The 27429-nt window shown below is 43.1% G+C and overlaps 1 protein-coding gene across 1 annotated transcript in view; it reads left to right on the top strand.

Annotated features, from left to right (window-relative positions):
• The window catches only part of LOC145347950 (uncharacterized), a 46761-nt gene extending 20117 nt beyond the window's left edge, over positions 1-26644 (top strand). Inside the window, exons 10-15 of the mRNA XM_080195943.1 lie at positions 9181-9267; positions 11049-11078; positions 12685-12762; positions 19324-19413; positions 20000-20029; positions 23521-26644. Coding sequence (XP_080052069.1) covers positions 9181-9267; positions 11049-11078; positions 12685-12762; positions 19324-19413; positions 20000-20029; positions 23521-24296 — 1091 coding nt within the window. The 3' untranslated portion in view covers positions 24297-26644. The remainder of the gene's footprint in view (positions 1-9180; positions 9268-11048; positions 11079-12684; positions 12763-19323; positions 19414-19999; positions 20030-23520) is intronic.
• Positions 26645-27429: the final 785 nt, after the last annotated feature.

Below are 27429 nucleotides of genomic sequence, written 5' to 3'. Positions count from 1 at the left end.
GTCGAGCACTGTCTCTCTAGTAACAATGATCTCATTCAGGCCCTCCACTCCTACCCTCTTTCCATCGTTAACACCCGGCAAACTATTCGCGTCCTCCTCCGTGAAGACCGAAGCAAAAAACTTATTCAAGGCCTCAGCCATTTCCTCATCTCCCACCACTAAATCCCCCCTCTCATCCTCTAAGGGTCCAACATTCACCCTAGCCAGCCTTTTTATATATTTATAAAAACTCTTACTATCCTTTCTTATATTTAGCGCTAGCCTAGATTCATAGTTTATTCTTCCTTTCTATATCAACTTCTTCATCATTCTTTGTTGATATTTAAACCTCTCCCAATCCTCTTCTCGCCCACTACTCTTAGCCACTCTAAATGCATCAGCTTTCAATTTAATACACTCCTTTATCGCCTTCGTTATCCACAGCTGATTATCTCTCCTCCTACGATCCTTTTTTACCATCGGAATAAATTTCTGCTGAGCACCAAGAAAGATCTCCTTAAAGATCCTCCACTGTTCCTCAGCAGACCTACCTCCCAATCTGCTCCCCCAATCTACATTCGCCAATTCCTCTCTCATCTTATCGTACTCCCCTCTGTTCAAACAAAGGACACAGGTCCGGGATCCTACTTTCTCCTCCTCCATCTGCATCAGAAACTCCACCATACAATGATCACTCTTCCCAAGAGGATCCTTCACCACAAGGTCCCTAATTCTACCTGCCTCATTACATAACACCAGATCTAAGATAGCTTGCTCCCTCGTCGGCTCCAACACACACTGTTCAAGGAAACTATCCCGGCAGCATTCCAAGAACTCATCCTCAAGCCCACTGCGTCCAACATGGGTCGACCAATCAGTATGTAGATTGAAATCCCCCATAATTATCGCCGTACCATTCCTGCACGCAGCATTTATTTGCGTGTTTATAGCCCACCCCACCTCCAGGTCATTATTTGGGGGCCTATAGACAACACCCACCAGCGTCTTCCTCCCCTTGCAGTTCCTAATCTCCACACACAACGATTCCACATTCTGCTCTTTGGCGCCTATATCTTCCCTCACTACCACCCTGATACGATCCTTAATCAGCAGAGCTACCCCCCCCCCGCCTTTTTCCTCCCGTCTATCCTTCCTAAACACTTGATACCCCTGGACATTCAGCTCCCAGTCCCTGTCACCCTGCAACCACGTCTCTGTAATGGCCACCAGATCATATCCATTTGTGCTGATCTGCGCCACCAGCTCATTCACTTTGTTCCGAATGCTTCGTGAGAATATCAGTAGTGCATGGGGTCCTTAATTAAGTTGGCTGCTCTGCCGAGGCAGCGGGAAGTGTAGACAGAGTCCATGGATGGGAGGCTGGTTTGCGTGCTACTTTCACGACCTTTTAGAAACCATAGGGACCTAGGGGGAGCCCATTTGGCCCATCGAGTCCGCACAAACAACAATCCCACTTCGGCCCTATCCCATAACCCCACATATTTACCATGCTACTCTCTCTGACCTAAGCATTTCAGGATGCTAAGGAGCAATTTAGCATGGCCAATCAACCTAACCTGCACACCTTTGGACTGTGGGAGGAAACTGGAGTACCCAGAGGAAACCCACACAGACAGTATTCTTTTGTAGTTTCTTGCGGTCTTAGGCAGAGCAGGAGCCATATCAAGCTGTGATACAACTAGAAAGATTGCTTTCTATGGTTTATCTTCAAAGTTGGTGAGAGTCATAGCTGACTTGCCAGATTTCCTTTGTCTTTTGAGAAGGTAGAGGTGTGGGTGGGCTTTCTTAGCTATAGTGTCAGCATGAGGGGACCAGGACAGGTTGTTTACATTGAGGGAGAGATTATTGTCATTGCATCAGTTCACCAGATTCTCTATCTCATTCCTGTACTCTATCTTGTCATTGTTGGAGATCCAACCCACTACAGTGGTATAAAGGTAAAAAATGGGGTGAGTAGGGCTTCAAAAGTAGCAATGTCATGATGTGCCACGAGAAGTAGGAATGTCAGGATAGCTAAGATGAATACGTGGCTTGAGGGATGGTGCAAGAGGGAGGTATTCAAATTCCTGGGGTATTAGAATTGGTTCTGGGGGAGGTGGGACCAGTACAGATTGGACTGTCTGCACCTGGGAAGGACTGGAACCAATACTGTAGGGGCAGCGTTTGCTAGTGCCGTTCAGGAAGGCTTAAACTAATGTGGCAGGGGGATGGGAACCGATGCAGGAAATCAGAGGGAAGTAAAGTGGGGACAGAAACAAAAAAACAATAAGGGAAAAAGTGCAAGGCAGAGAAGCCAATGACGAAAATCAAAAAGGGCCACATTACATCATAATTCTAAGAGGGCAATAAATGCCAGAAAAAAGCCTGAAGGCTCTGTGTCTCAATGCGAGGAGCTTTGGAATACGGTGGATGAATTAACTGTGCAGACAGTCATTAAAGGATATGATGTAATTGGGATCATGGATACCTGGCTCCAGGGTGGGAACTCAACATCCAAGGGTATTCAGAAATAGAGACAGAAAGGAAAAGGAGGTAGGATAGCGTTGCTGGCGAAAGAGATTAATGCAATAGGAAGGAAGGACATTAGCCTGGACGATGTGGAATCTGTATGGGTGGAGCTGCAGAACACCAAAGGACAGAAAAAGGTAGTGGGAGATGTATACAGACCACCGAACAGTAGTAGAGGTTGGGGATGGCATCAGTCAGGAAATTAGAGATCATGCAGTAAGAGTACAGCAAATATCATGGGTGACTTCAATCTGCATATTGATTGGGCTCACCAAACTGGTTGCAATGCGATGGAGGAGGATTTCTTGCAATGTATAAGGGATGGTTTTCTCGGACAATATGTTGAAGAACAAACTAAAGAATAGGCGATCTTAGACTGGGCGTTGTGTAATGAGAGAGAATTAATTAGCAGTTTTGTGGTGTGAGATCTTTTGAGGAAGAGTGATCATAATATGGTAGAATTCTTCATTCACTTGGAAAGTGACACAACTAAGTCTGAGATGAGAGTCCTGAACTTGAGGAAAGCTAACTTTGATGGTATGAGATGTGCATTGGCTAAGATAAGCTAGCAAAGGATACTTGAGGGGTTCACAGTAGATAGGCAATGCAGACATATAAAGAATGGGGATGAACTTCAACAACTGTATATCTCTGTCTGGCATAAAAGGAAAATGGAGAAAGAGGCTCATCCATGGCTAACAAGGGGAATCAGGGATAGTGTTAAAGCCAAAGAGGAGGTATACAAATTGACCCGAAAAAGCAGCAAACCTGAGAACTGGAAGAAATTTAAAATCTAACAGAGGACAAAAGGTTTAATTCAGAAGGGGGAAATAGGATACGAGAGTAGACTTGCAGAAAACATAAAATCTGACTGCAAAAGCTTTTATAGATATGTGAAGAGATAAAGACTGGTGAAGACAAATGTAGGTCCCTCACAGTTAGAATCAGATGAATTCATAATGGGCAACAAAGAGATGGCAAACAAGCTGAATAAATACTTTGGATCTGTCTTCACTAAGGAGGACTTAGAGAACCTTCTTGAAGTACTAATGGACAGAGGGTCTAGCATGAAGGAGGAATTAAATCCTTATCAGTCAGGAAATTGTATTCGGGAAATTGTTAGGATTGAAAGCCACTAAGTCCCAGGGCCTAATGCTCTGCACCCCAGGGTAGTCAAAAAAATGGCCCTTGAAATAGTGGACATATTGGTGATAATTTTCCAACATACTATAGCCTCTGGAAGAATTCCAGTGGATTGGAGAGTAGCTAATGCAACCCCACTTTTTTAAGACAGAAGGGAGAGATAAAATGGGGAATTATAGAACATAGAACACTACAGCACAAACAGGCCCTTCGGCCCACAAGTTGCGCCGATCACATCTATACCTACCAAGCCATAGAACTATCTGTAACTCCCAGTCCCATTAGATCCCATTTACTCAATCCAGAAGTCTTTTAAAAGACCCCAGCGAGTTCGTCTGTACTACCACCACCAACGGCAGCTGCTTCCACTCACTCACCACCCTCTGAGTGAAATACTTACCCCTAACGTCTCCTCTGTACTTGCTCACCGGCACCTTAAACCTGTGTCCTCTCGTAGCGACCATTTCAGCCCTGGGAAATAGCCTCCGAGAATCCACCCTATGTATCCCTCTCAACATTTTATAAACCTCTATCAGGTCGCCTCTCAACATTCGTCTCTCCAGGGAGAAGAGCCCTAGCTCCCTCAACCTATCTTCATAAGGCATGTCTCCCAATCCAGGCAACATTCTTGTAAATCTTCTCTGCACCCTCTCAATAGCTTCCACATCCTTCCTGTAGTGAGGCGACCAGAACTGTACACAGTACTCCAAGTGGGGTCTGATAAGGGTCTTATAAAGTTGCAGCGTTACCTCCTGACTCCTAAACTCAATCCCTCGATTAATGAAGGCCAGTACACCACACGCCTTGTTGACCACATCCTCCACCTGCGAGGCCGATTTAAGAGTCCTGTGGACCCGGACCCCAAGATCCTTCTGCTCCTCTACACTGCTAAGACTCCTACCCTTGATATTGTACTCCTGCATCCCATTGGTCCTGCCAGAATGGACCACTACACATTTATCCACGTTGAAGTCCATCTGCCACTTCTCCACCCAGTTTTGCATCCTATCTATGTCAAGCTGCAACTTCTGACATCCCTCCAGACTATCCACAACATGACCAACCTTCGTATCGTCGGCGAACTTACTAATCCAGGTCATTTATGAAAATGACAAACAGCAAGGGTCCTAGAACAGATCCCTGGGGCACTCCACTGGTGAGGGACCTCCATGCAGAAAAAGACCCATCCACAACCACTCTCTGCCTTCTGCAGGCAAGCCAGTTCTGGATCCACAAGGCCAAAGCCCCTTGGATACCATGCCCTCTCACCTTCTCAAGAAGTCTTGCATGGGGGACCTTATCAAACGCCTTGCTGAAGTCCATGTAAACCATGTCCACCGCCCTTCCTTTGTCAATGTGTTCAGTCACATTTTCAAAGAACTCAACTAGGCCCGTAAGGCACGACCTGCCCTTGACAAAGCCGTGCTGACTATTTCTGATCATTCTAAACTTCTCTAAATGCTTATAAATCTTGTCCCTCAGAATCCTCTCCATCAACTTACCAACCACTGAGGTCAGACTCACCGGTCGGTAATTTCCTGGGCTATCCCTGTTCCCTTCCTTGAAAATAGGAACCACATCCGCAATCCTCCATCCTCCGGAACCTCTCCCGTCTTCATCAACGATGCAAAGATCATCGCCAGGGGCTCTGCAATCACTTCCCTCACCTCCCACAGTAACCTGGGGTACATCCCATCTGGTCCCAGTGACTTACCTATCTTGATAGAATTTAAAAGTTCCAACACATCCTCTTTCTTAACATCCACATACTCAATCTTCTCAGTCTGCCGCAAACCTGTAGTACAACCTCCCAGATCACTTTCCACCATGAATACCGAGGCAAAGTACTCATTAAGCACCTCTGCCATTTCTTCCGGTTCCACACAGACTTTTCCCCCTTCACCTTTTATAGGTCCTATCCCTTCTCATCTCATCCTTTTACTCTTCACATATTTGTAGAATGCCTTGGGATTCTCCTTAATCTTACCCGCCAAGGCCTTCTCATGACCCCTTCTGGCTCTCCTAATTTCCTTTTTAAGCTCCTTTCTACAAGCCTTATACTCCTCTAGATCCTTAACATCTCTTAGCTCTCTGAACCTTTTGTACGCCTTCCTTTTCTTCCTGACTAGGTTCACCAAAACCTTCGTGCACCACAGTGCCCGCGACCTACCAAAACCTCCTTGTCTCATCGGAACGTTGTCGTGCAGAGCTCCAGTCAAACATTCCTTGAAAATCCGCCACCTTCCTTCAGTACTCTTCCCCAAGAATACCTCCTTCCAGTTCACTCATTCAATTATCTGCCTGATATCTTCATATTTCCCTTTCCTCCAGACAAACACCTTCCTAGCCTGCTTGATCCTATCTCTTTCCAATGCTTTCGTGAAGGAGGTAGAATTATGATCTCCATCCCCGAGATGCTCTCCCACCGAGAGATCCGTCACCTGTCCTGGTTCATTAGCCAGCACCAGGTCAAGTACAGCCTCTCCTTTCGTAGGCTTATCCACATACTGTGTCAGGAAACCCTCCTGAACACACCTAACAAACTCCTCCCCATCCAAACCCCTTACCCTAGGGATATTCCAGTCGATGTTTGGGAAATTAAAGTCTCCCATCATGACAACTCTGCTATTACTACATCTCTCTAGGATCTGTTTCCCTATCTGCACCTCAACTTCCCTGTCGCTATTGGGCGACCTGTAGAAAACACCCAGCAAAGTTATCGACCTTTTGCTGTTCCTAACTTCCACCCACAGAGACTCTGTAGACAGTCCCTTCACAGCATCCACCTTCTCTGCAGCCATGACACTGTCCCTGATTAACAGTGCCACTCCGCCACCTCTTTTGCCCCCCTCCCTGTCCTCCGTGAAGCATCTGAATCCTGGCACCTGAAGTACCCAGTCAAAGAACAAAGAACAAAATCAGCCCGGGAAGCAGGCCCTTTGGCCCAACGAGCCCATGCCGCCATCTCACCACCAGTCCACCTCTCCACCCACGACCCCTGTCTCTGAGACATCCAAGTCTCTGTAATGGCCACCACATCATATTCCCAAGCAGCAATCCACGCCCTAAGCTCATCTACTTTGTTCACTACACTCCTGGCGTTAAAATAGACACACCTCAGACCCTTGGTCTGGGCGCTTCCTTTCTCCATCACCCATCTAATCTCCCTCTCATACTGTCTACAGTCCTTCTCTACCTGGGAGCTAACCTCCTCGCTCTCAGTCTCCTCATCTCTATTCCCTCCCCCCAACCTTTCTAGTTTAAAGCCCCCCGGTTTATAGACCGGTTAGCCTGACATCGGTGGTGGGGAAAATGCTGGAGTCAATTATTAAGGATGTAATAATAACTGAGCATTTGGAAAGTGGTAACGGATCATTCCAAGTCAGCACGGATTCACAGAAGGGAAATCATGCTTGAGAAATCTTCTGGAATTTTTTGAAGATGTGACCAGTAGAGTAGACAAGGGATGTTGTGTATCTGGACTTTCAAAAGACTTTTGACAAGGTCCCACACAAGAGATTAGTGAGCAAAATTAAAGCTCATGATATTGGGGGTAATGTGTTGACATGGATAGAGAACAGGTTAGCAGACAGGAAGCAGAGAGTGGGAATAAAGGAGTCCTTTTCAGAGTGATTAGTAGGGTACTGCAAGGTTCAGTGCTGGGACCCCAGCTATTCACAATATATATTAATGATTTGGATGAAGGAATTGAATGCAATATCTCCAAATTTGCTAACAAGACTAAGCTGGTGACAGTGTGTGCTGTGAGGAGGATGCTGAGAGCCTGCAGGTGTCTTGGACAGGTTGGCTGAGTGTGCAAATACTTGGCAAATGCAATATAATGTTGGTAAATGTGAGGTTATCCACTTTGGTGGCAAAATCTGGAAGGAAAATTATTATTTGAATGGTGGCAGTTTATTAAAAGGGAAAGTGCAACATGATCTGGGTATCATGGTGGAACAGTTGCTGAAGTTCATTAAGCAGGTACAGCAGGCTGTGAGGAAAGCTAATGGCATGTTGGCCTTCATGGCAAGAAGATTTGAGTATAGGAGTAAGAATGTCTTGCTATAGTTATATAGGGCCTTGGTGAGGTCACACCTTGAGTATTGTGTGCAGTTTTGGTCTCCTAGTCTGAGGAAGGACATTCTTGTTATTGATGGAGTCTAGCAAAGGTTCACCAGACTGATTCCTGAAATGGCAGGACTGATATAGAAGAAAGACTGGATCAATTGGGCATGTACTCACTGGAATTTAGAAGCATGAGAGGGAATCTCATAAGAACGTATAAAATCCTGATGGGACTGGACAGGCTAGATGAAGAAAGAATGTTCCTGATGTTGGGGAAGTGTAGAACGAATGGTCACAGTCTAAGAATAAGGGGGTAAGCCATTCAGGACTGAGATGAGGAAGAATTTTTTCACTCAGAGTTGTGAATCTGTGGAATTCTCTACCACAGAAACCGGGGCCAGTTTGTTAGATAATTTTAAGGGGGAGCTGGACGTGGCCCTTATGGTTAAAGGGATCAAAGGATATGGAAAGAAGGTAGGAGTGGGATACTGCAAGTGCATGATCAACCATAATCATATTGAATGGTGGTGCAGGCTCAAAGGGCCGAATGACCTACTCCTGCACCTATTTTCTATGTTTCTGTTGCTGTGGGACTCGTGTCAGATGTAGGCCAGACCAGGATTATATTACCTGAAGTTTAGAAGAATGGGAAATTATCTACTTGAAACACATAAAACTGTTTAGGACTTGATAGGGTAGCGGGGAAGAGGTAGTATAGTGGCATTGTCACTGGACTAGTAATCCAGAGACCCAGGGCAGCACTCCGGGGAAATGGGTTCAAATCCCACCACGGCAGATTTCCCAGATAGGAGTTGACATTGGTTTCATGGTCATCATTAAATATTTAATTCAGATCTTTATGGAATTCAAATCTGACCATCTGCCATGGTGGGATTTGAACCCATTTCCCCGGAGTGCTACGCTGGGTCTCTGGATTACTAGTCCAGTGACAATGCCACAATACTACCACTTCCCCGCTACCCTGTCAAGTCCCTTAACAGTTTTATGTGTTTCAAACAGACAATTTCCCATTCTTCTAAACTTCAGGGAATATAATCCTAGCTTACTCAATCTCTCTTCTTTGCCCAACTCCCTCGTATCCAGAACCTTTACTGTGCTCGCTTTAGGACAATTATGTCCTCCCTCATCCAGAACATGGGAGATTCTCTGGCCTCCCTGCAGCGTGTTTCTCGCACCAGGAGGCAGCGTGCCATTTGCTGATGGCAGGACCTTCTGCCCCCATTGACTGCACCCCTCTCCATCAGAAACTTGCGATGGGGGTGCACCATGGTAGGAATAGAAAATCTTGCCAGTGTGAACTGCTAGAAAATTCTGGCCATGAGGTGTCCAATAATAAACGTGCCAAATGTATTTTCTTTTATTGAACATATTAGAGGAGGTACTTTAAATGTCCATATTTTACCCTAACATTATCTACTGTTTATTCTTTCCTTCCTGTAGCTGACATTTACCAATCCATGAGTTACAGGGAGTCCCTGAACTACACTAAACCATCATGTATGAAGTTTTCCAGGCCGAGCGTGGCAGGTAAGCTGTACCAAGCTCTTCAGGAGTGGCAATCTGTGCATTGTAACGTCCGATTGAATTTCTAATTCATTGGAGAATTGGGTCGTATAATGTACCACTAGGCACAAGTATCTGGTGATGGCTATTTTCATGTTATTGGAGTGCAGCCAATGGCAGAATGTGTTTTTTCTCAGTATAGTTCATAAAGGACCAGTAAATGAGATTTCAAGGAGCACCCTTAATGCCAACAAGAAGAAAGAATTTGCCATGGCTATGCCCTTTACTCACTGTTAGGATTCCAGATTTGACCCGGAAGCAGTTTGTACTTGAACTTCCAACCGTCTAACCTTTAAGCATCTGGAATGAGCAGTAGCTGCATGATGATGAGTGGGCAATCTGTTGGAAATTGAAGTTGCCTTGTATTGTAAGTTCCTATGTAATCATAATAAATAGGAGCACAAGTAAGCCTTTCAGTCTATCGAGCTTACTTTGCAATTCAGTAAGATCAATGCATCTTGTTGATGGTACATGTTGCTGCCACTGTTCATTGGAGGTGGAGGGAGAGAATGTTTGTGGACAAGTGCCAGTAAAGTAGACTGCTTTGTCCTGGATGTGGTCGAGCTTCTTGTTGGTGCTGCACTCATCCAGGCAAGTGGAGAGTTTTCTTTCCATCACACTCCTGACTTGAGATTTGTAGATACTGAACAGGTCAGGAGGCAAGTTACTCGCCATAGGTGTTCCAGGCTCGGGCCTGCTCTTGTAACTACAGTATTTATATGACTGGTCCAGTTATGTTTCTATACAGTGGTAATCTCTTGGATGTTAATTATGGAAGATTCATAGATGATAATGCTGTTGATTCTCAAAGGGAGATGGTTAGTTTCTATCTTATTGGAGATGGTCATTATCTGACACTTATGTAGTCCTAATATTACTTGCCATTTATCAGCTCAAGCCTGAATGTTGTCCAGGTCTTGTTGCGCCTGGGAACAGATGTGTCAGTATTTCAGGGATCATGAATGGAACTGAACACTTACGCAATCATCATTTAACATTTTTACTTCTTATCAACTTCTGATCCTATAATAGAAGGAAGGTCACTGATGAAATAGCTTCATCGATGTTGTGCCTAGGTCACTGCTCTGAGGAATTTGTGCAAAAATGTCCTGAAGCTGATATGGTTTGTCTTCAAATATTACAACCATCTTCCTTTTAGCTCGGTATGACCCCAGTGAGTTTTCCCCCTAGTTTTCATTGATTTAAATTTCTCTGAGACTTCTAAATGCCACATTCAACCAAACAATGCCTTGGCTATGTGATGCTAAATGATCCTCAGGTTAAACCACCACCAGTCAGCTTTCCCCCCTCAAAGGGGTGAGCAACCTACGGTCAGCTGGAACCATTGGGGCTTTACCTTGCCTTAACATCAAATACAGTCACTCTTACCTCACTTCCTGGGACTTGGCTCCTCTGTTCATGTTTGGACCAAGGCTGTGATGAGTTCTGGAGCTGACTGATTCTGCCAGAACCCAAACTGAACATTGGTGATCTGGATATTGGTGAGTGCTGCTTAATAACATTGTTGGTGACATCTTCCATCACATTGCCAATGATTGAGTATAGACTGATGGCAGGAATTGGCCAAATTAAATTTGCTTTTTTTTTGTGGATAGAACAATTTTGTTGTACAGTACACTGTTGAAGTCAGCTCAAGGAGGCCACGCATGTTATTTTTGCAAATATACTTTTGTTTATAATTTTTTGTTATTCGTGCTCAAATTGTCATCCTTTTTCTCTTGCAGAAGAAGGAACCAAACAAACAGCACTTAAAGGTAAAGTAAGTCAGATACTCACTGGAGAACAAAATACTAACTCTAAAATACAAGGTGGTACATTTTGGTGGAGCTGTAAAATATAAACACAAATATAAATACATGCAAGTCAGCTTCTTTCCATTGCACAAAATGTATGATTCAGGGATACTACATGGAAGATTTTTCATTGGCATAAGTGGAATTTATTTGTTATGGTAAATGAGAAGCTTATTTTAGACTTTAAAAAAAGACTTTTCCTGTTGCTATTAAGGACTCTTACCCAGAAAAAATCCACCTTTGTTCATCACTAATTGATCATCTTACACACAGAGGCTGCAGATGATTTGTGCAGAAGGCAGGAATTTGTGCAGTGATGCTGTCAGGAGCGCTCACCTGAGGTTGGAATGGCAGAGGCACATTGTAAGAGCAGAGCAGAGGAAGCTACAATTTGCGTATAACTGGCAATTTTTACTGAGCTGGAGTGCTTGTTGTTGATGCTGGGTGACCAAAATGGGAAGCACTCTATTTTCTAGCAATAAATTTGCACAAAAATGAAAGTAGTTCCAGTTGCATTATTTAAATTATAGCAAGAGTCACTTAGAGAAATGTTAATAAAGATTAAATCAGAAACAACCTATTGGCTTGATCAATAGGTTAGGAGGTAGGAGGCAGACTGCCAAGATTATGGATATGTACTCAAATCGAAGCAGGTTATGACTTATGGTGTCAGCATTTACTTTGACAATTTATTGTCAACTTTAAGGTTGTACATGGAAATGACCAAGAATATTTGCAGTCACAATTGAAGTCAGACTTGTTGGATACTGTGTATAGGGCCTCTACATGACCCACATTAGGAATAATCTTTGAAAATCTGCATGAGGGAGATGTATGCGGCTGCAGTGATTCTGCCCATTTGTCACATTGCATCCTGGCATGTTGACTGCACTTCCAGTCTGTCTGAAAGCAATGAGTGCTAAGCAATCATGGTGGCACAGTGGTTAGCACTGCTGTCTCACAGAGCCAGGGAGCCAGGTTCGATTCCTAGCTTGGGTCACTATCTGTACGGAGTCTGTACATTCTCCCCATGTCTGTGTGGGTTTCCTCTGGGTGCTCTGGTTTCCTCCCATGGTCCAAAAGATTGTGGTTAGGTGCATTGGCCATGCTAAATTCTCTCTGTGTACCTGAGCACGCACCGGAGGCTAGGAGATTTTCACAGTAATTTCACTGCAGTGTTAATGCAAACCCACTTGTGATACTAATAAATAAACTTTAAAACTCGATGGGCCAGATGGCCTCATTCAAAGGCAGCCTGATGGCTCAGTGGTTAGCATTGTTGCCTGACAGCTCCAGGGACCCGTGTTCAACAGGTGCTGGAGTGTGGCAGCTAGGGGATTTTCACAGTAACTTCATTGCAGTGTTAATGTAAGCCTACTTGTGACACTAGTAAATAAACTTCAAACAGTTGTCAAAATTACCTAGTTTTAAAACATTTCTTAAATTAACTGTGCATGTGTCCATGTTATATTAGGTTCACAACCTGCATTCCTGTCAATTTTAATCCAGAGGTCAAAAAGTGAATAGATTTTACTCTGTGGACTATGGAATTTTTTTTCTTTTGCAGATCCATTGCCTTCAGCTGGCAATAAGCCAACCGTTTTACAGCGAAAATCTCAGCTTTCATCTTCAAGCGCAGCTCCAGGTATGTTTGAGTCACGTATGTGTGTCATGCAAGTGCACATCTATCGAACATATAAATTTTTCTCCATATGTAATAAGATATGTAAATGATATGTAGATGGTGTTTCAACTTTCTGGACCACCTCAGTCACCTTTGGAGGTCCCAGCATCACAGATGTCAATTTTTAGCCAATAAGATTCACTGTGTGATATCAAAAAACAGCTCAAGACGCTGGATACTGCATAGACGATGGACCCTGGTAATATTCTGATAATAAAAGATTTGTGCTCCAGAACTTGACGTACCCCGAGCTAAGTTGTTCCAGTACAGATGCAACGCTGGCATCTACCCAGGCATCTACTAACTGATGGCAATTCCCATCCCATCAGTTTACTCTCAATTATCAGCAAAGTGGTGGAAGGGGTCATCAACAAAGCTATCAAGTGACTCTTACTCAGCTATAATCTGCTCACAAATGTTCAACTTGAATTCTGCCAGGGTCACTCAGCTCTTAACTTAGTTACAATCTTGGTTTAAACTTGAACAAAAGACCTGAATGCCATGGAGATGAAGAAAGAGTGACTGCCCTTGACATCAAGCCAGCATTTGACCGAATAAGGCAGCCCTAGCAAAATTGGAGTCAGTGGTAATCAGGGGAATATCCTCCACTGGTTAGAGTCATACCTGGCACAAAGAAAGATGGTTGTAATGGTTGGAGATCAATCATCTTCAGCTGTTTTATCAGTGACCTCCATTCCATCAGAAGGTCAGAGTTGGGGATGTTTGTGGGCAATGTTCAGCACCATTTGTGGCTTTTCAGATACTGAAGCAGTTCATGTCCAAATGCAGTAAGAGCTGGACAATATCCAGGCTGGGCATTGGGACAAGTGGCACTTAACATTTGTGCCACACGGGTGCCAAACAATGACCATTTCCAACACGAGAGGATCTAACCAATGCCCTTGATGTTCAGTGGCATTACCATCAATATCCTGGGGGTTACCATTGACCAGTAACTGAACTGGATCAGCCATATAAATACTGTGGCTACCAGAGCAAGTCAAAGGCTAGGAATCCTATGATGAGTAACTGACCTCTTGACCATCCTCACCAAAGCCTGTTCAAGATCTACAAGGCACAAGTCAGGAGTGTTATTCATCTGGATGATTGCAGCTCCTACAACACACAAGAAGCTCAATGCCATGCAGGACGGAGCAGCCCACTTGATTGCTACCCCCTTCACAAACATCAATCCCTCCCCACCACTGACAAACAGTGGCAGCCATGTGTACCATTTATAAGATGCGCTGCAAGAACTCATTAAGGTTCCTTAGGCAGCACCTTCCACTAACATCTAGAAGGACAAGAACAGCAGATCCTAGAAACCCCACCACCTGAATGTTTCCCTCCAAGTCACTCAGCATCCTGGCCCAGAAATACATTGTCATTTCTTCACTGTCGCTGAGTCAAAATACAGGAATTCTCTACCAAACAGCACTTTGGGTCTACTTGCACCTCAGGGGCTGCAACGGTTCACCACCAAAGAGTTTTTATAAATATATAAAAAGGAAGAGGCTGGCTAGGGTGAACGTTGGTCCTTTAGAGGATGAGAAAGGGGACCTAGTGGTAGGGGATGGGGAAATGGCTAAGGTATTGAATAACTTTTTTGTTTCTGTCTTCACGGAGGAGGACGTGAATAATTTGCCGGGTGTTAGCGATGGAAAGGTGGTAGGACTGGAGGGTCTTAATGACATTACTGTTACTAGAGAGGTGGTGCTCGACAGACTGGAGGGGCTGATTGTGGACAAGTCGCCAGGACCGGATGGAATGCATCCGAGGGTTCTGAAAGAAATGGCGGAGGTTATAGTGGATGCCTTGGTGGTTATTTTCCAGACGTCGCTGGATTCCGGGGAAGTGCCGGAAGATTGGAAAACGGCTAATGTTACGCCGTTGTTTAAGAAGGGTGCCAGGCAAAAGGCGGGGAATTATAGGCTGGTTAGTTTAACGTCTGTGGTAGGTAAAATGTTAGAATCCGTCATTAAGGAGGAAATTGCGAGGCATCTTGAAGGGAATTGCTTGATAGGGCAGACGCAACACGGTTTCATTAAAGGGAAGTCATGTCTGACAAATTTACTGGAGTTCTATGAGGATGTGTCTAGGGCAGTGGATAGAGGAGAGCCGGTGGATGTGGTCTTTCTGGATTTTCAGAAGGCGTTTGACAAGGTACCTCACAAGAGGTTATTGCAGAAGGTCAGGGGACATGGAGTTGGGGGTAGGGTGTTAGCGTGGATAGAGGATTGGTTGTCAAATAGGAGGCAGAGAGTGGGGGTCAACGGGTGCTATTCGGATTGGCGGATGGTGACTAGTGGGGTGCCCCAGGGGTCGGTGCTGGGGCCTCAGCTATTTACCATTTATATAGATGATCTGGAGGAGGGAACCGAGTGCAGGGTGTCGAAATTTGCTGATGACACCAAGATTGGGGGAAAGGCAAATTGTGCGGAGGGTGTGGAGAGTCTGCAGAAGGATCTAGATAGGCTGGGCGAATGGGCCAGGAAATGGCAAATGGAATTTAATGTTGGCAAGTGTGAGGTGGTCCACTTTGGTAGGAAGAATGGTAGGAAGGACTATTACTTACGTGGCGAAAAACTGCAGCAGGCGACGGTGCAGAGGGACCTCGGGGTCCTTGTGCATGAGTCGCAAAAACCCAGCTTGCAGGTGCAGCAGGTGGTCAGGAAGGCGAATGGGATGCTGGCCTTCATAGCGAGGGGGATTGAATATAAAAGTAGGGAGGTCTTGCTGCAGCTGTATAGGGCATTGGTGAGGCCGCAGCTGGAGTACTGTGTGCAGTTTTGGGCGCCGCACCTGCGCAAGGATATTTTGGCCCTGGAGGGAGTGCAGAGGAGGTTTACTAGGCTGATACCGGAGTTGAGGGGATTGAGCTATGAGGAGAGGCTGAATAAACTAGGCTTGTACTCGTTAGAGTTTAGAAGAATGAGGGGAGATCTCATTGAGACGTATAAGATGATGAATGGGATGGATAGGATAGTGGAGAGACTCTTCCCGCTCAAAAAAGACAGTAGGACTAGGGGGCACAGCCTCAAGATAAGGGGGAGGCGGTTTAGAATGGAGTTGAGGAGGAACTTCTTCACTCAAAGGGTGGTGAATCTCTGGAATTCTCTGCCCGTTGAAGTGGTGGAGGCTGCCTCGCTAAATATTTTTAAGAAGCGGGTTGATGGGTTCTTGATAAGAGAGGGGATTAAGGGTTATGGGGAGAGGGCGGGAAAGTGGAACTGAGCCACGACAGATCAGCCATGATCTTATTGAATGGCGGGGCAGGCTCGAAGGGCTAGATGGCCTACTCCTGCTCCTATTTCTTATGTTCTTATGTTCTTAAGAGTAAATTGGAGAGTTTTCAAAAAAAACCTTCAGAAGTTGACTTTAAGGCAATTCCACCTTTGGTTAGAACTAATCATCTGATGTGAGGTGTTGTGGTACTAAAAGGTGGCAACAGTTATCGCCTGGACTTTTGAGACATGGGTGGTGAGATATTGGTATTATACAGGGCATTGTTTTATGTCATTCCATATGTCTGCATTTCAGACATTCCTACTTTTCACTGACCAATAATAGAGTCCCTCCGTCAAGAGAGCTTTTCTTAGGAAGACTGAATTGGTTCAAGAACATCCCTGCACTCCAGGGATTTCTGTAAAAGCTCAATCCAAGCCATAACAGCATTAGATGGCCACTTTGGTGGCTTTGTGGCAACTTGCATCGGTGGAAGTTGATTATGACGCACAATAAAAAAAATCTGTGCTACATTTAGCCCCCCCCCCCCAATGAGCCTGGTACAATAATATTTGCAAGAAAACTATTCAACTGGTTATCCATTTTCTTCAAAATGAATGTTTGTCAATCTCATCAGAAGCAGTGAGTGACCATGGAGGAGGCATCTGTCTCCCACTTCGAAGACCCACCTACCAGGTTCAGACTTTTTTGGATCACCTCAGGGTTTGAAGATGTCTAGATTAAATGATGCTGAACTTGTTGCTCACTTTAGCATGACATTAATTCCACTGGAATGGTTGTGACAATCGATTGAAGTTTTGGTCCATAATTTTTGATTTTCAAATGATCTATATTAGTTATGTTCAGCAACCTGAGCATATCCACAGAATTGTGCATTGACTTTTCTCCTTTGAGTTAGTCTGAGAATTGGGTAGGTTGTAATCTGCTGATAGGACCTGTACATTTAGGATTTGGTGTCAAGCTGCTTGTACGTCATAAATGAGTATGTTTGGGAAGATTTATATTCTTCTACTGTCAGTGTCTTTTTATTGTCAATGGGAGTAGTGCTGAAAGTAAAGTCACATGGATCAGTTAAAGAAATGTGGCTGTTCCCAGCTGCAGTCTCCTCCTTTGTTGATAGATAGCCATATAGAAAAGATATAATGTGTGGACATCTGCGACTTGGTTCAAAAGAAGGCGGGATTGGAGGATGTGAAGGATGATATGTTTATTGCTAGGGAGGAGATCTTTGGATCAGTGATGCAGATTCTGAAGTCTAAAACAATGGAGGAGGTGATTGAGTGAGCAAATGATACCATGTATGGACTTGCAGCAGCTGTGTTCACCAGTGACATCAACGAGGCTAACTACATGTCTCAGAGGCTGCATGAAGGAACTGTCAGGATAAAATGTTATGATGTGTTTGGTGCTCATGCTCAATTTGGTGGATACAAAGTGTCAGGCACTGGGTGGGAGCTTGAAGAATACAGATTAGTAGCAGGATTAGGTTCAAATATTCCTGGATAGGATGTTCAGAAAAGGTGAAGAAAAAGAGCGAAGGGTGACAGTATTGGTTACAGAGAATATTGCAGTGCTAGAAGGAGAGGATGTCCTGGAGGTGCCAAGGACAGAATCTTTTCAGATTAGAGTTCAGAAACAACAACATCACTGTTTTATGTGATGTATATTGATGACCTGGACTTGAGTGTACCAGACACAATTCCAAAATTTGCAGATTACATTAAAGTAGGAGGATATTGACAGACTTCAAAAAGACGTAGGCTGGTGGAATGATCTGCAGATCAAATTTAACGTAGAGAAGTGTGAACTGATATGTTTTGGTAGGAATAATGAGGAGAGGCAGTTAGGAAGGTGTGAAAGCTTTAGATGCGATGAAGTTAAGATTTAAGAGAAAGCTTCCAGGAATGAGGAACTTCAAATTTGTAGATAGATTGGAGAAACTGGGTTGTCTTCCTTAAAGAAGTTGATCAGAAATTCGATGGTCTGCTCATAATTTGAACACTTTTATTCAGACAGAATAGATAGAGAAAACAGTTCCCATTGGTGAAGGGTTGAGAACCAGAAGATAGCAACTTAAAGTTATCAGCAAAAGGACAAAGGGTGATGAACTTGTGTATGCAGGATGTGGAATGCACTGCTTGTATTTGTTGAGGAGACAAAATTGAATTGTGGCTTCCAAAAGGGAATTGAATAAGAACCTGAAGAGAGAGATTTTCTAGGCTACAGGTAAAGGGCATGAGCTTGTGATTAGCTGAGTTGCTCTTGTAAAGATCCAACATGGACACAACAAGCTGAATGGTCTCTTCCTGCGCTGTAACCATCCTATGATTCTCTTGATGACTCAACAAGTGGCACAGTGAACAGTTAAGCCGCATAGACCAGATCTCAGTGAAAAGATTACTATAGACACCAAATTGACAGCTGTTCCCCAGGTTTAGTGAAGGGCAAAATCATCCTGGTTGCTGAACACAATGTTGTCCTCTCTACAGTGTATGCATTTGCGTGTATCTCCAGTTAGGACTGTGGTGCCATTTGTATTTTTGTATCTACTATCAAGACTCAATTGTAAAATGACCCAATTTGATTGAGGTCATGAAACGTCAAAATATACTCCGGGGAAAAGCTAACATCTTAAGGAAGAATTGGAAGAAGTTTTATATTCTGTTTTAATAACCTGGAATACTATAAAAAGTAAGTGTTGGGCCTTTTACTCAAAACAAATATGTGGAGATAACGTGCATTGCTGGAGAATAATGAAGATCAATTACTGACAGTGTGTGAGAAGCGAAGCATTGAGATGGGGACCTTTCCTCTTGATGGATGTGTTTTTTTTCTCCATGGAAATGTTTGAGTTAATCTCAGCATGTACGGGGTATTGGAAATATCGCAGGAGCACTGTACATTTTCCTAACATTAAAATGTTACTCCACTGTGGAATCCATGTTTGCAACAATGTAAATTAACAATTAAACTATATTGAAACAACATTGCTTCATTCACTGAAGATATATTTGGTGTCATCTGGATGGAGTGGCTCTTCTGTACATCAGCTACTCAGAAACTAGGGGAGCTCCATATTATAACACTACCCTGTATTGTAATGATTGCAAGTCTTCCCTGCAGTCCCCCAATAGGAACAGAGAGAGATTTCAGATTACAAACATGCCAAATGAAGAGATCGTTCTTGAAATTAAATATATTAGGGAAGATACTTTTAAATATCCATGATTTGCTGTGCCCTAATAATTTCCCATTTATTTTTTTCCTTCCCATTAGTTGGCTTTCGCCAAACCAAGAACTGCAGGGAGACACAGAACTACATTGATTCAAAACAAAGAAGACAGTTCATCAGGCCGACTGTAGCAGGTAAGTTATAACGAGCTGTTTTGGGAGTGATAAGTTTGACTTTGTTAGGTGTGATTGGGTTTCTCATTCTTTCAAGCATTGGGTTGAAAAATGTACCATTGTACACAAGTGTCTGATAATACTGGAGTGTAGCCAGAACACATGCCTTCCTCAGTTCACTGATCATTGACATTTCGCAGGAAGGGGAGATATGCAATGGTTGTTCTCACTCATCAGATCCCAGAACTGAGAATTGATTCCCCACACCATCCAACCCTCAGTATTGTTCTCTAAAATGAGCAGAAGCTGTTGATGAGTGAGCAATCTGCTGGAAGACCTGGTAAACTTAAATGTCATGTCACCAAGTGACATCATTCAATGTTTAAAGACCACATTGCCATAAATTTGGTGAGTGGGATCTTTCTAAAATCAGTAATCGGGTTCTAAGAAACTTCAAAGATGGTTGCTAAGAAAATAGAGATGTTATCCTGGGAAGGGTATATAGTACACTGCTAGAGTAGGCTTGACAGGGCTGTGTATCATGTTATTTTTCAGATAAACCTTTGTGTTTCATTTCTTTATTCTAAAATTGTTGTTACTTCTGCAGATTATGGAATCAAAGAACCAACACACAAAGGTAAACTGAGTTTGATACTCATTGGAGAACAAAATATTAACTTAAATGCAAGAGTGGTGGAGCTGTAAAAATATAAATGTATTTGTTTTGGGCTTAAAAGAAAGCCTGCTGCCTGTAAGGATTCTCAAATTTAATGTCATCCCAGATTCCAGTAGGCAGAAGTACATAGGGCAGATCTTCATTCAGTCGACATTAACTGTCAGTCTTAGAGAGCTAGCAGGATGACTGGTGTGGAAAGTAGTAAGTGGTGTCTTTAGGAAGACTTCCCCAAGATTGAAGTGATTGGATATATTGTAGGAACAGATTGGGGAGCATTTGTTTTTAATGGGGTTTTTTGTTCATTCTTGGGACATGGGTGTTGCTGGCTGGCTAGCATTTATTGCCCATCTCTAGTTGCCCTTGAGAAGGTGGTAGTGAGCTGTCTCCTTGAATCGCTGCACTCCATTTGCTGTGGGTTGACCCGCACTGCCATTAGGGAGGGAATTCCAGGATTTTGACCCGGTGACAGTGAAGGAATGGCGATATATTTCCAAGTCAGGATGGTTAGTGGCTTGGAAGGGAACTTGCAGATGGTGGTGTTCCCAAGTATCTGCTGCCCTTGCCCTTCTAAATGGATGTGGTCTTGGATTTGGAAAGTGCTGTCTAAGGATCTTCGGTGAATTGCTGCAGTGCAACTTGTAGATAATACACATTGCTGTTACTGAGTGTCAGTGGTGGAGGTAGTGGATGTTTGTGGTGTGGTGCCACTCTAGCAGGTCGCTTTGTCCTGGATGGTGTCAAACTTCTTGAGTGTTGTCAGAGCTGCACTCACCTAGGCAAGTGGGGAATATTCCATCACGCTCTTGACTTATGCCTTGTAGATGGTGGATAGGCTTTGGGGAATCAGGAGGTGAGTTACTCACCATAGTATCCCTAATCTCTGACCTGCTCTTGTAGCCAATGTGTTTATGTGGTGAGTCCAGTTGAGTTTCTGACCAATGGTAACCCCAAGGATGTTGACAGCGGGGGATTCAGTGATGGTAACACCATTGAATATAAAGGGGCAGTGGTTAGAGTATCTCTTATTGATAACTGGTAACTGATGGTTATTGCTGACCTGGGTGCCCAAAATTGGGAAAAGTTCTACTTTCTTGCGTGAAATTTCCACAAAAATAGAGTAAGCTCCAGCTGCATTGACAAATAAATAATGGGAGCCACTTAAGAGACTGTTAATGAAAGTAAGGATGCATGAAATTAGAGGAAACCTGTTGGTTTGGATAGGAAATGGGTTTTAGAGGTAGGAGATAAACCCTGTGTGTACCCAAATTGGCAGGGTTTGAATAGTTGTGTCCCCACAACCTCCACTCCCAAGAAACTGTACTGGGGCCTTAACCTTTCACTATATTAATAAATAACTTGGTTGTAACAATAAAGAATCATACGTTTAAGTTGCTGACTACATTAATTTAGGTTGGTCAGTGAAGTATAGATGGGAGCGCAAATTTGCAAACCGTAGGTCATCTCTGACTAATCATGTGGGCAGACAAAACTGTGGCAGATGGAGTTCAATGTGTGGAAGTGTGAGACCATCTATATTGGATTTGAAAGAAACAGATCTCTCTCTTTCTGAATAATGAGAAATCAATCATTTAGTCAACGGGTAAAATAGCTAATGGAATGTTAGCATTCTGAAGGGCTGGAATACAAAGGGATGGATGTTATCTTACAGTCATACAGCACTCTGGGCCAGACCCTATCTGGGACATGGCATTCAGTTCTAGGTATCACACCTTAGGAAATATATTTTGGTCTTGGAGTGCGATGCAGATTAATGGGAATCATACCAGGGTTAAAAGTGTTAAATTATGGAGACAGGTTGAATAGACCTGGCTTATATTGCCTTGAGTATAGAATATTATAATGTCTTGAATATAGAAGATTAAGGGGACGATCCATTTGCAGTGTATAATATGATTCATGGATTTGGTAACATAGACCAGCTTGAATCCTGATTAACATCTGGGGACTTGTGCCAAAACTGGGAGAGTTGTCCCACAGAACCATCAAGCAACAGCCTGACATAATCCTACTCATGGAATGATACGTTACAGATAATGTGCCAGACATCAATGTATCTGGTTATATACTGTGTTACCAGCTGGATAGACCCAACAGAGAAGACGGCATAGTAGTGTACAGTCAGTGTTGTAGCTGCATTGGAACAGCTTGGCTAGGGGCGTTGCAATTCTGGCGTACAAGTCTTCAGTACTATTGCTGGAATATTTGGAAATTGTCCACCCCAGAGGCTTGTGCGAGCTCCGTCATTGAATATATTTATGCCTGAGCTTGAAAGATTTTTGTTTGGTCTCTCAGGGATTTAAGGGGTAAAGGGAACAGGTGGGAAATTGGAAGTTTTAAGTTGAATATCAGCCATGACCATATTGAGTGGTGGAAAAGGCACAATGGGATATTTGGTCTACCTTTGCTCCTAGTTTTAATGTTCTTAAGGCAGAGTTACCAATGGTGGAGCAATTAAAATCAGGGATGTTCAGGAGTCCAGAATTAGAGGAATACAGATATTTTAGAAGATTCCAGGACTGAAGGAGGTTGCAGAGATAGAAAGGGATGAGTCCAGGGGAGTATTTGGAAACAAATTATGGGAATTTTTAAATCAGCATGTTGCATGTGTGTGTGTGCATGTATGTGTGTGTGTATGTGAAGGAAGAGAAATTTCTTCACTGGTGGGTTGTGGATTTTTGGAATTCTCTCTCACAGAGGGTTGTGGATGCTCATCATTGAATATATTCAAGGCTGGGCTAGAGACATTTTTGATCTGGCAGGGAATCATAAAATATGGGAAATATGCAAGTTCATGATCATATTAACTGTTGGAGCAGTTCTTGCTGTTTGGTTCCTGTGGTTGTTGTAGCCATGAGGAGAGAACAGGTGACCAATATAGGAAGTTACAACTTTGTATGAGTTATTCTTTTATGTTAATACCATTTTGTAATCAGTGGAGATTACAGAATCTCCACTGCAACAATTACAACTTTTATAGACAGGTTTTAACAGAACAATTATCAAATAAAATTTGACACTGAGTCTAATTAGAGGGTACTAAGACAGGTGACTGGGTTTTAAGCGGTGTTTTAAAAGGAGCAAGATGTGGAAATGTTTTAAGATGGAATTCCAGAGCCTAGGCCTCAGCAACTGGAGGCATAGGTGCCAATGATGGAACAACAGAAATTGCAGGGGACCAGAATATTGTAAATACTGTAAGTATGATGAATCCCAAACCTAAAAACCTATATTATTGAGCAGCCATTTAGGTAGAATTGGTTCTGATTATTTGCTTCAAGCTAAGTTATTTTATTTTGCCTAATGTGCCTGAGATTGGGAATTTCAATCACCGAAGTGATTGCTTGAATAGGCCTTCGCAACTACCTTGATACTATCAACTACCCCTGGAACAAAAATAAGTAACTGATCGTGTACATTTCATCTTTCCTTAGGAACCAAATTCTTCTGGAGGTTTGTGATTCCAGTTATGGGACTGACTATAGTTTTGGGTGCCTGTGTATTTTGCCTTTGGATATCCAAGGTGACTGATCATGCAATGCTGAAGGAGAGAGAGGAGCTCTTCCTGCGCAAGTGGAAAGAGATGAAGACCATATTCCCTAATCAGCAGGATGAACTGTGGATACGAGGCGGTATCCTGTTGAAGAAACACATAGGCACAGCAGTGCATACTGAGCCTGTTATCCTCATGTTTGCTGCTGCTCAGGATGCTATTAGAACCATGCAGTGCCTCACATGCAGGATAGGTGAAGCTTATGCTTCTGTTTTTAATTCAAGTACCCTTGAAATCAGTGGATCTGACAAGAAATCGCTGAGCAGTGATATGGTGAAGCTCGAGCTAGACAACCAGCTGTCATTGGCATTCCAGGAGGGGAGTAAGGCTGTCATTATTCATCACTTCCAGGATCTCCCACCCGCTTCTACCCTTTTGTTCTACAAGTACTGTGACCATGAAAATGCTGCCTTCAAGGACGTCTCCCTGTTGATCACGGTCTTGCTGGACGAGCCAACATTGAACCCGGACTTGCCTCTCAAAAACTTGGAGGAGACAGTCCAGAACTTTCTCAAGAAGAAGTTCTGCTCTGATAAACCGGGAGAGTTCAACGTGATGAATGCAGACAAACTGGGTGGCCTGTGGAGCCGCATTTCCCACGTGGTGCTGCCGGTCAGGCTGGAGAAGGAAATCGAAGGTGGCGACTGCCCAGTTTGAAATGATGAGTTTAGCATCTCGAATGTATCACAGTTTTGTGCTGATTGTGCTTTGTGTGTGAAAAGTCAGTTGTTACTTGAGTCAGAAAATGAGATTAATTTTTTTTTCCTCTACTGTCTTGCTTAAAAGAATCCTCCAAATCACTGGTGGAATATTTTTCTAAATGCCACATTGTTTGTATTATTATGAAGCTGGATCTAATGTTTTTGGGGTATGGTGAGAGCTCAAAACATTTTTTAAACAAAGTTTTTGGAATTTTGCTATTACAGGTTTGTATTATTTATATTAAAAATTTTTTCTTCACTGGAGATACTATATGTTTTGGTAATACTGTCTTAACTGCCAGGCTAATTTTCAGTAAGCACGAGTGGCGTGCATGGCAGCTGTTGTGCAGTGCACCACGCGTTGGTTTAGTTTCCAGCTTTGACTCAAGGTTTCATCGCGTGGTTTTCACCCTCCAACTGAGTTTTCGCTAGAGGATTCTTGACTGTCAGTTAAGCATCCTTTCTTTTTTAAGTCCCCTATTTTTATAATGAATAAATGCCCTAATGATTTTTCTTCTGGGTTGTTCCAAGCCATTAATCCTAGATATTAATGTTCAGTCCCTAGAAGGCTGGCAACCCTACATGTAAGGTGCTGCTGATCACCACAGGCTACTGCAGAGAGCTGCCAAGCAGAGTCCAAGAGTCCTTGCAGAGCAAGGCAATTACTAATTTGCTTGGTCATTGTTGCACACCTATCAGCTGGCTCAAGAGCATCATGGGTCAAAGCCAAGAACCAGCCCTGCGACTGCAAAGTCCTAACTGGGATTTGGAAGCAGCAAAAGTACAGGTTCATTCAAATTCTCATTCTGGATATTCTTGGTGATTTCCAATCTAAAAGGAGCCACAATCAAAATATAACATTTCTCAGTTGTACAAAGATTAGCTTCCACTCCAAAAATATTAGAATGCTTTACATTGGGATTGTATATATTTCTTATAATATGTTTTATATATTTGTCCATTACCCTTGAGGAGTTACTTAAATAAATCTGAATTAAAAATTTGTAGGAAAACTTTGTTGTTCATTTGTATTTCTTGACTTTCGAAGGCGTTAAAAGAGGTTGGGTGAAGATTCTGCCTGCTTTGTTAGGTAGTGTTGGTAAACAGCACTATGGGGGAGAGATCAGACAGCTTTCCTGGTATCCAAGTCAACATTCTTCCCTCAGCCATCACATCAATGAAATGAGTAGTCTGTTGTTATCAGTTACAGGATAGTTGCTGCATTAGCTGCTTGTGTGCAATGGGCTCAATATAAATGCAAATGTTTATGTTTAATTCACTTCCCACTTAATAAGTGTCATTCCTGTACTCCATTCAACAACAACAAAAAGATTAACTTGTTAATGGGAGTGAACATATGCAACATATCTTACAAGTGAGCACATCCAAATAATTTGCATCTTCATTACAAATGGAACTGACATTAATAGGAGCATAAGACTTAGGAGCAGGAGTAGGCCATTCGGCCCTTTAAGCCTGATCTGCCATTTGACAAGATCATGTCTGATCTGTCTCTGTTTAGTTCTAGTCTCCCCCACAAGAGGAAACATCCTCCTGATATCCACCCCATCAAGTACTCTCAGAATCTTGCATGTCTCAATAAGATCACCTCTCATTCTTCTAAATATCAATGTGTGGTCTGATGGGTATTCATAAAGACGAGCAAAGTGAAGATACCAGGAAAGCCTGATGGTTAAAAGGGCTAATTCTGTAACAGGTTAAGGACTAGGAGCAGCAAAGAACAGGATGTGCAGTTGTGGAACATAGAAATTGATTAGACAGTGCCTGTTGCTATGCCTTGAACAAAAAGTGATTGAACAGACCCTGTGTGTTGTGTTCCTGAGAGAACTATAACCTCCCGATAGAGGCACAACTTTCAGTGCACATGAACAAAAAGACAGTGATTGACTGTTTCCTGTCCTTGGAGTATGTGACTGAAAGCATGATCAGTGCCAGCAGGATCTCTATAAAGAGGAGACACAGACATCGGCAGCAGTAACCCAAAATCAACCACTGTAGAAGCAAGACCCCAAGTTTGGGACTCTGAGATATTGGAACAAAACCCATCAGCAGGGAATCTCTTCAGTTCACCTCTCTACCAATAGTATCTCTAAGTTTAACTCATGAGCTTGGATATTTTGTGAAGTTTTGATACCTTTTGAATACTTGCGTGTATAACAGACAAGGTCAAAATCTAGTTATTTTGTGTGTAACAAAATAAGTCAGGGATTTGTTTCTTCGTGAATAACAAAGTTTGATGCCTAGTGTAATTTTGTGGTGACTTGGTACAATACAATAAAGAAGATTTGTACAATAATTTCAGAGTTTGAGTGTCTTCAATGAATGTAGTTGTGTTTTGAATTAGGTTAACTGAAGAGGAGGATAAAACGATAGAAGAGTTGTTGAAGCAATTGCTTTGTCCAAGTTGACCCAAGTTCAATGGCATCCTTCGGTGGTTAAGTTGGCTGATTGCCAGTCACACCGCATTGAATCAAATGACGTGGGCGGACAAAGGCAGATTAAAACATGGCTAGTGAACTACAAGGCTGGCAGAAGGTTCTCCAGGAGTATCTAAATGGCAAGTAGCCAAAGTGGGTAGAATATGCTGACAAAGTTTTTGCGATTCAAGGACCCACTGGTCAGCAGCACTGGAAAGAAGCTGGAAGGGGCTAAGGGAATCGTGCCTCCAAGTTAACTAAGGCCACAGCAATTGAGTTGTGTCAGAAAAAGGCTGAGATCAGTAAACTGAAGCAGCAGTTAAGTGCTGCAAAACAGGAAATTGATACATGGTGTGTTAGAGGCTTAAAAGCTGAATAATGAAAGTAAATTCAAGTGTTACATATGAGTCAGTTGCAGATGTAGTTTGAGAAAGCAGATTGAGGGAGAGTGTGAACTGTGCGAGAAAGAGACACAGCTAACTGAAGGATTCTGGAGATAGAGCAGAAGTGTAATAATTTACAGGCTGCTGTGAAAGTCTTACATAAGTCAAACACAGAACAGAGACAGAAATCGACTGACCAAGCAAAGTATCAGAGGGAAATAAACAAGTTAAAGTTGCAACTCTCATTCAAAGGGGTAAGATGTGTGCT

The sequence above is a fragment of the Carcharhinus amblyrhynchos genome, chromosome 9 (assembly GCF_965287045.1).
Source record: "Carcharhinus amblyrhynchos chromosome 9, sCarAmb.v2.hapA, whole genome shotgun sequence".
NCBI lineage: Eukaryota > Metazoa > Chordata > Chondrichthyes > Carcharhiniformes > Carcharhinidae > Carcharhinus > Carcharhinus amblyrhynchos.
This window is presented reverse-complemented; position numbering and strand designations above follow the sequence as displayed.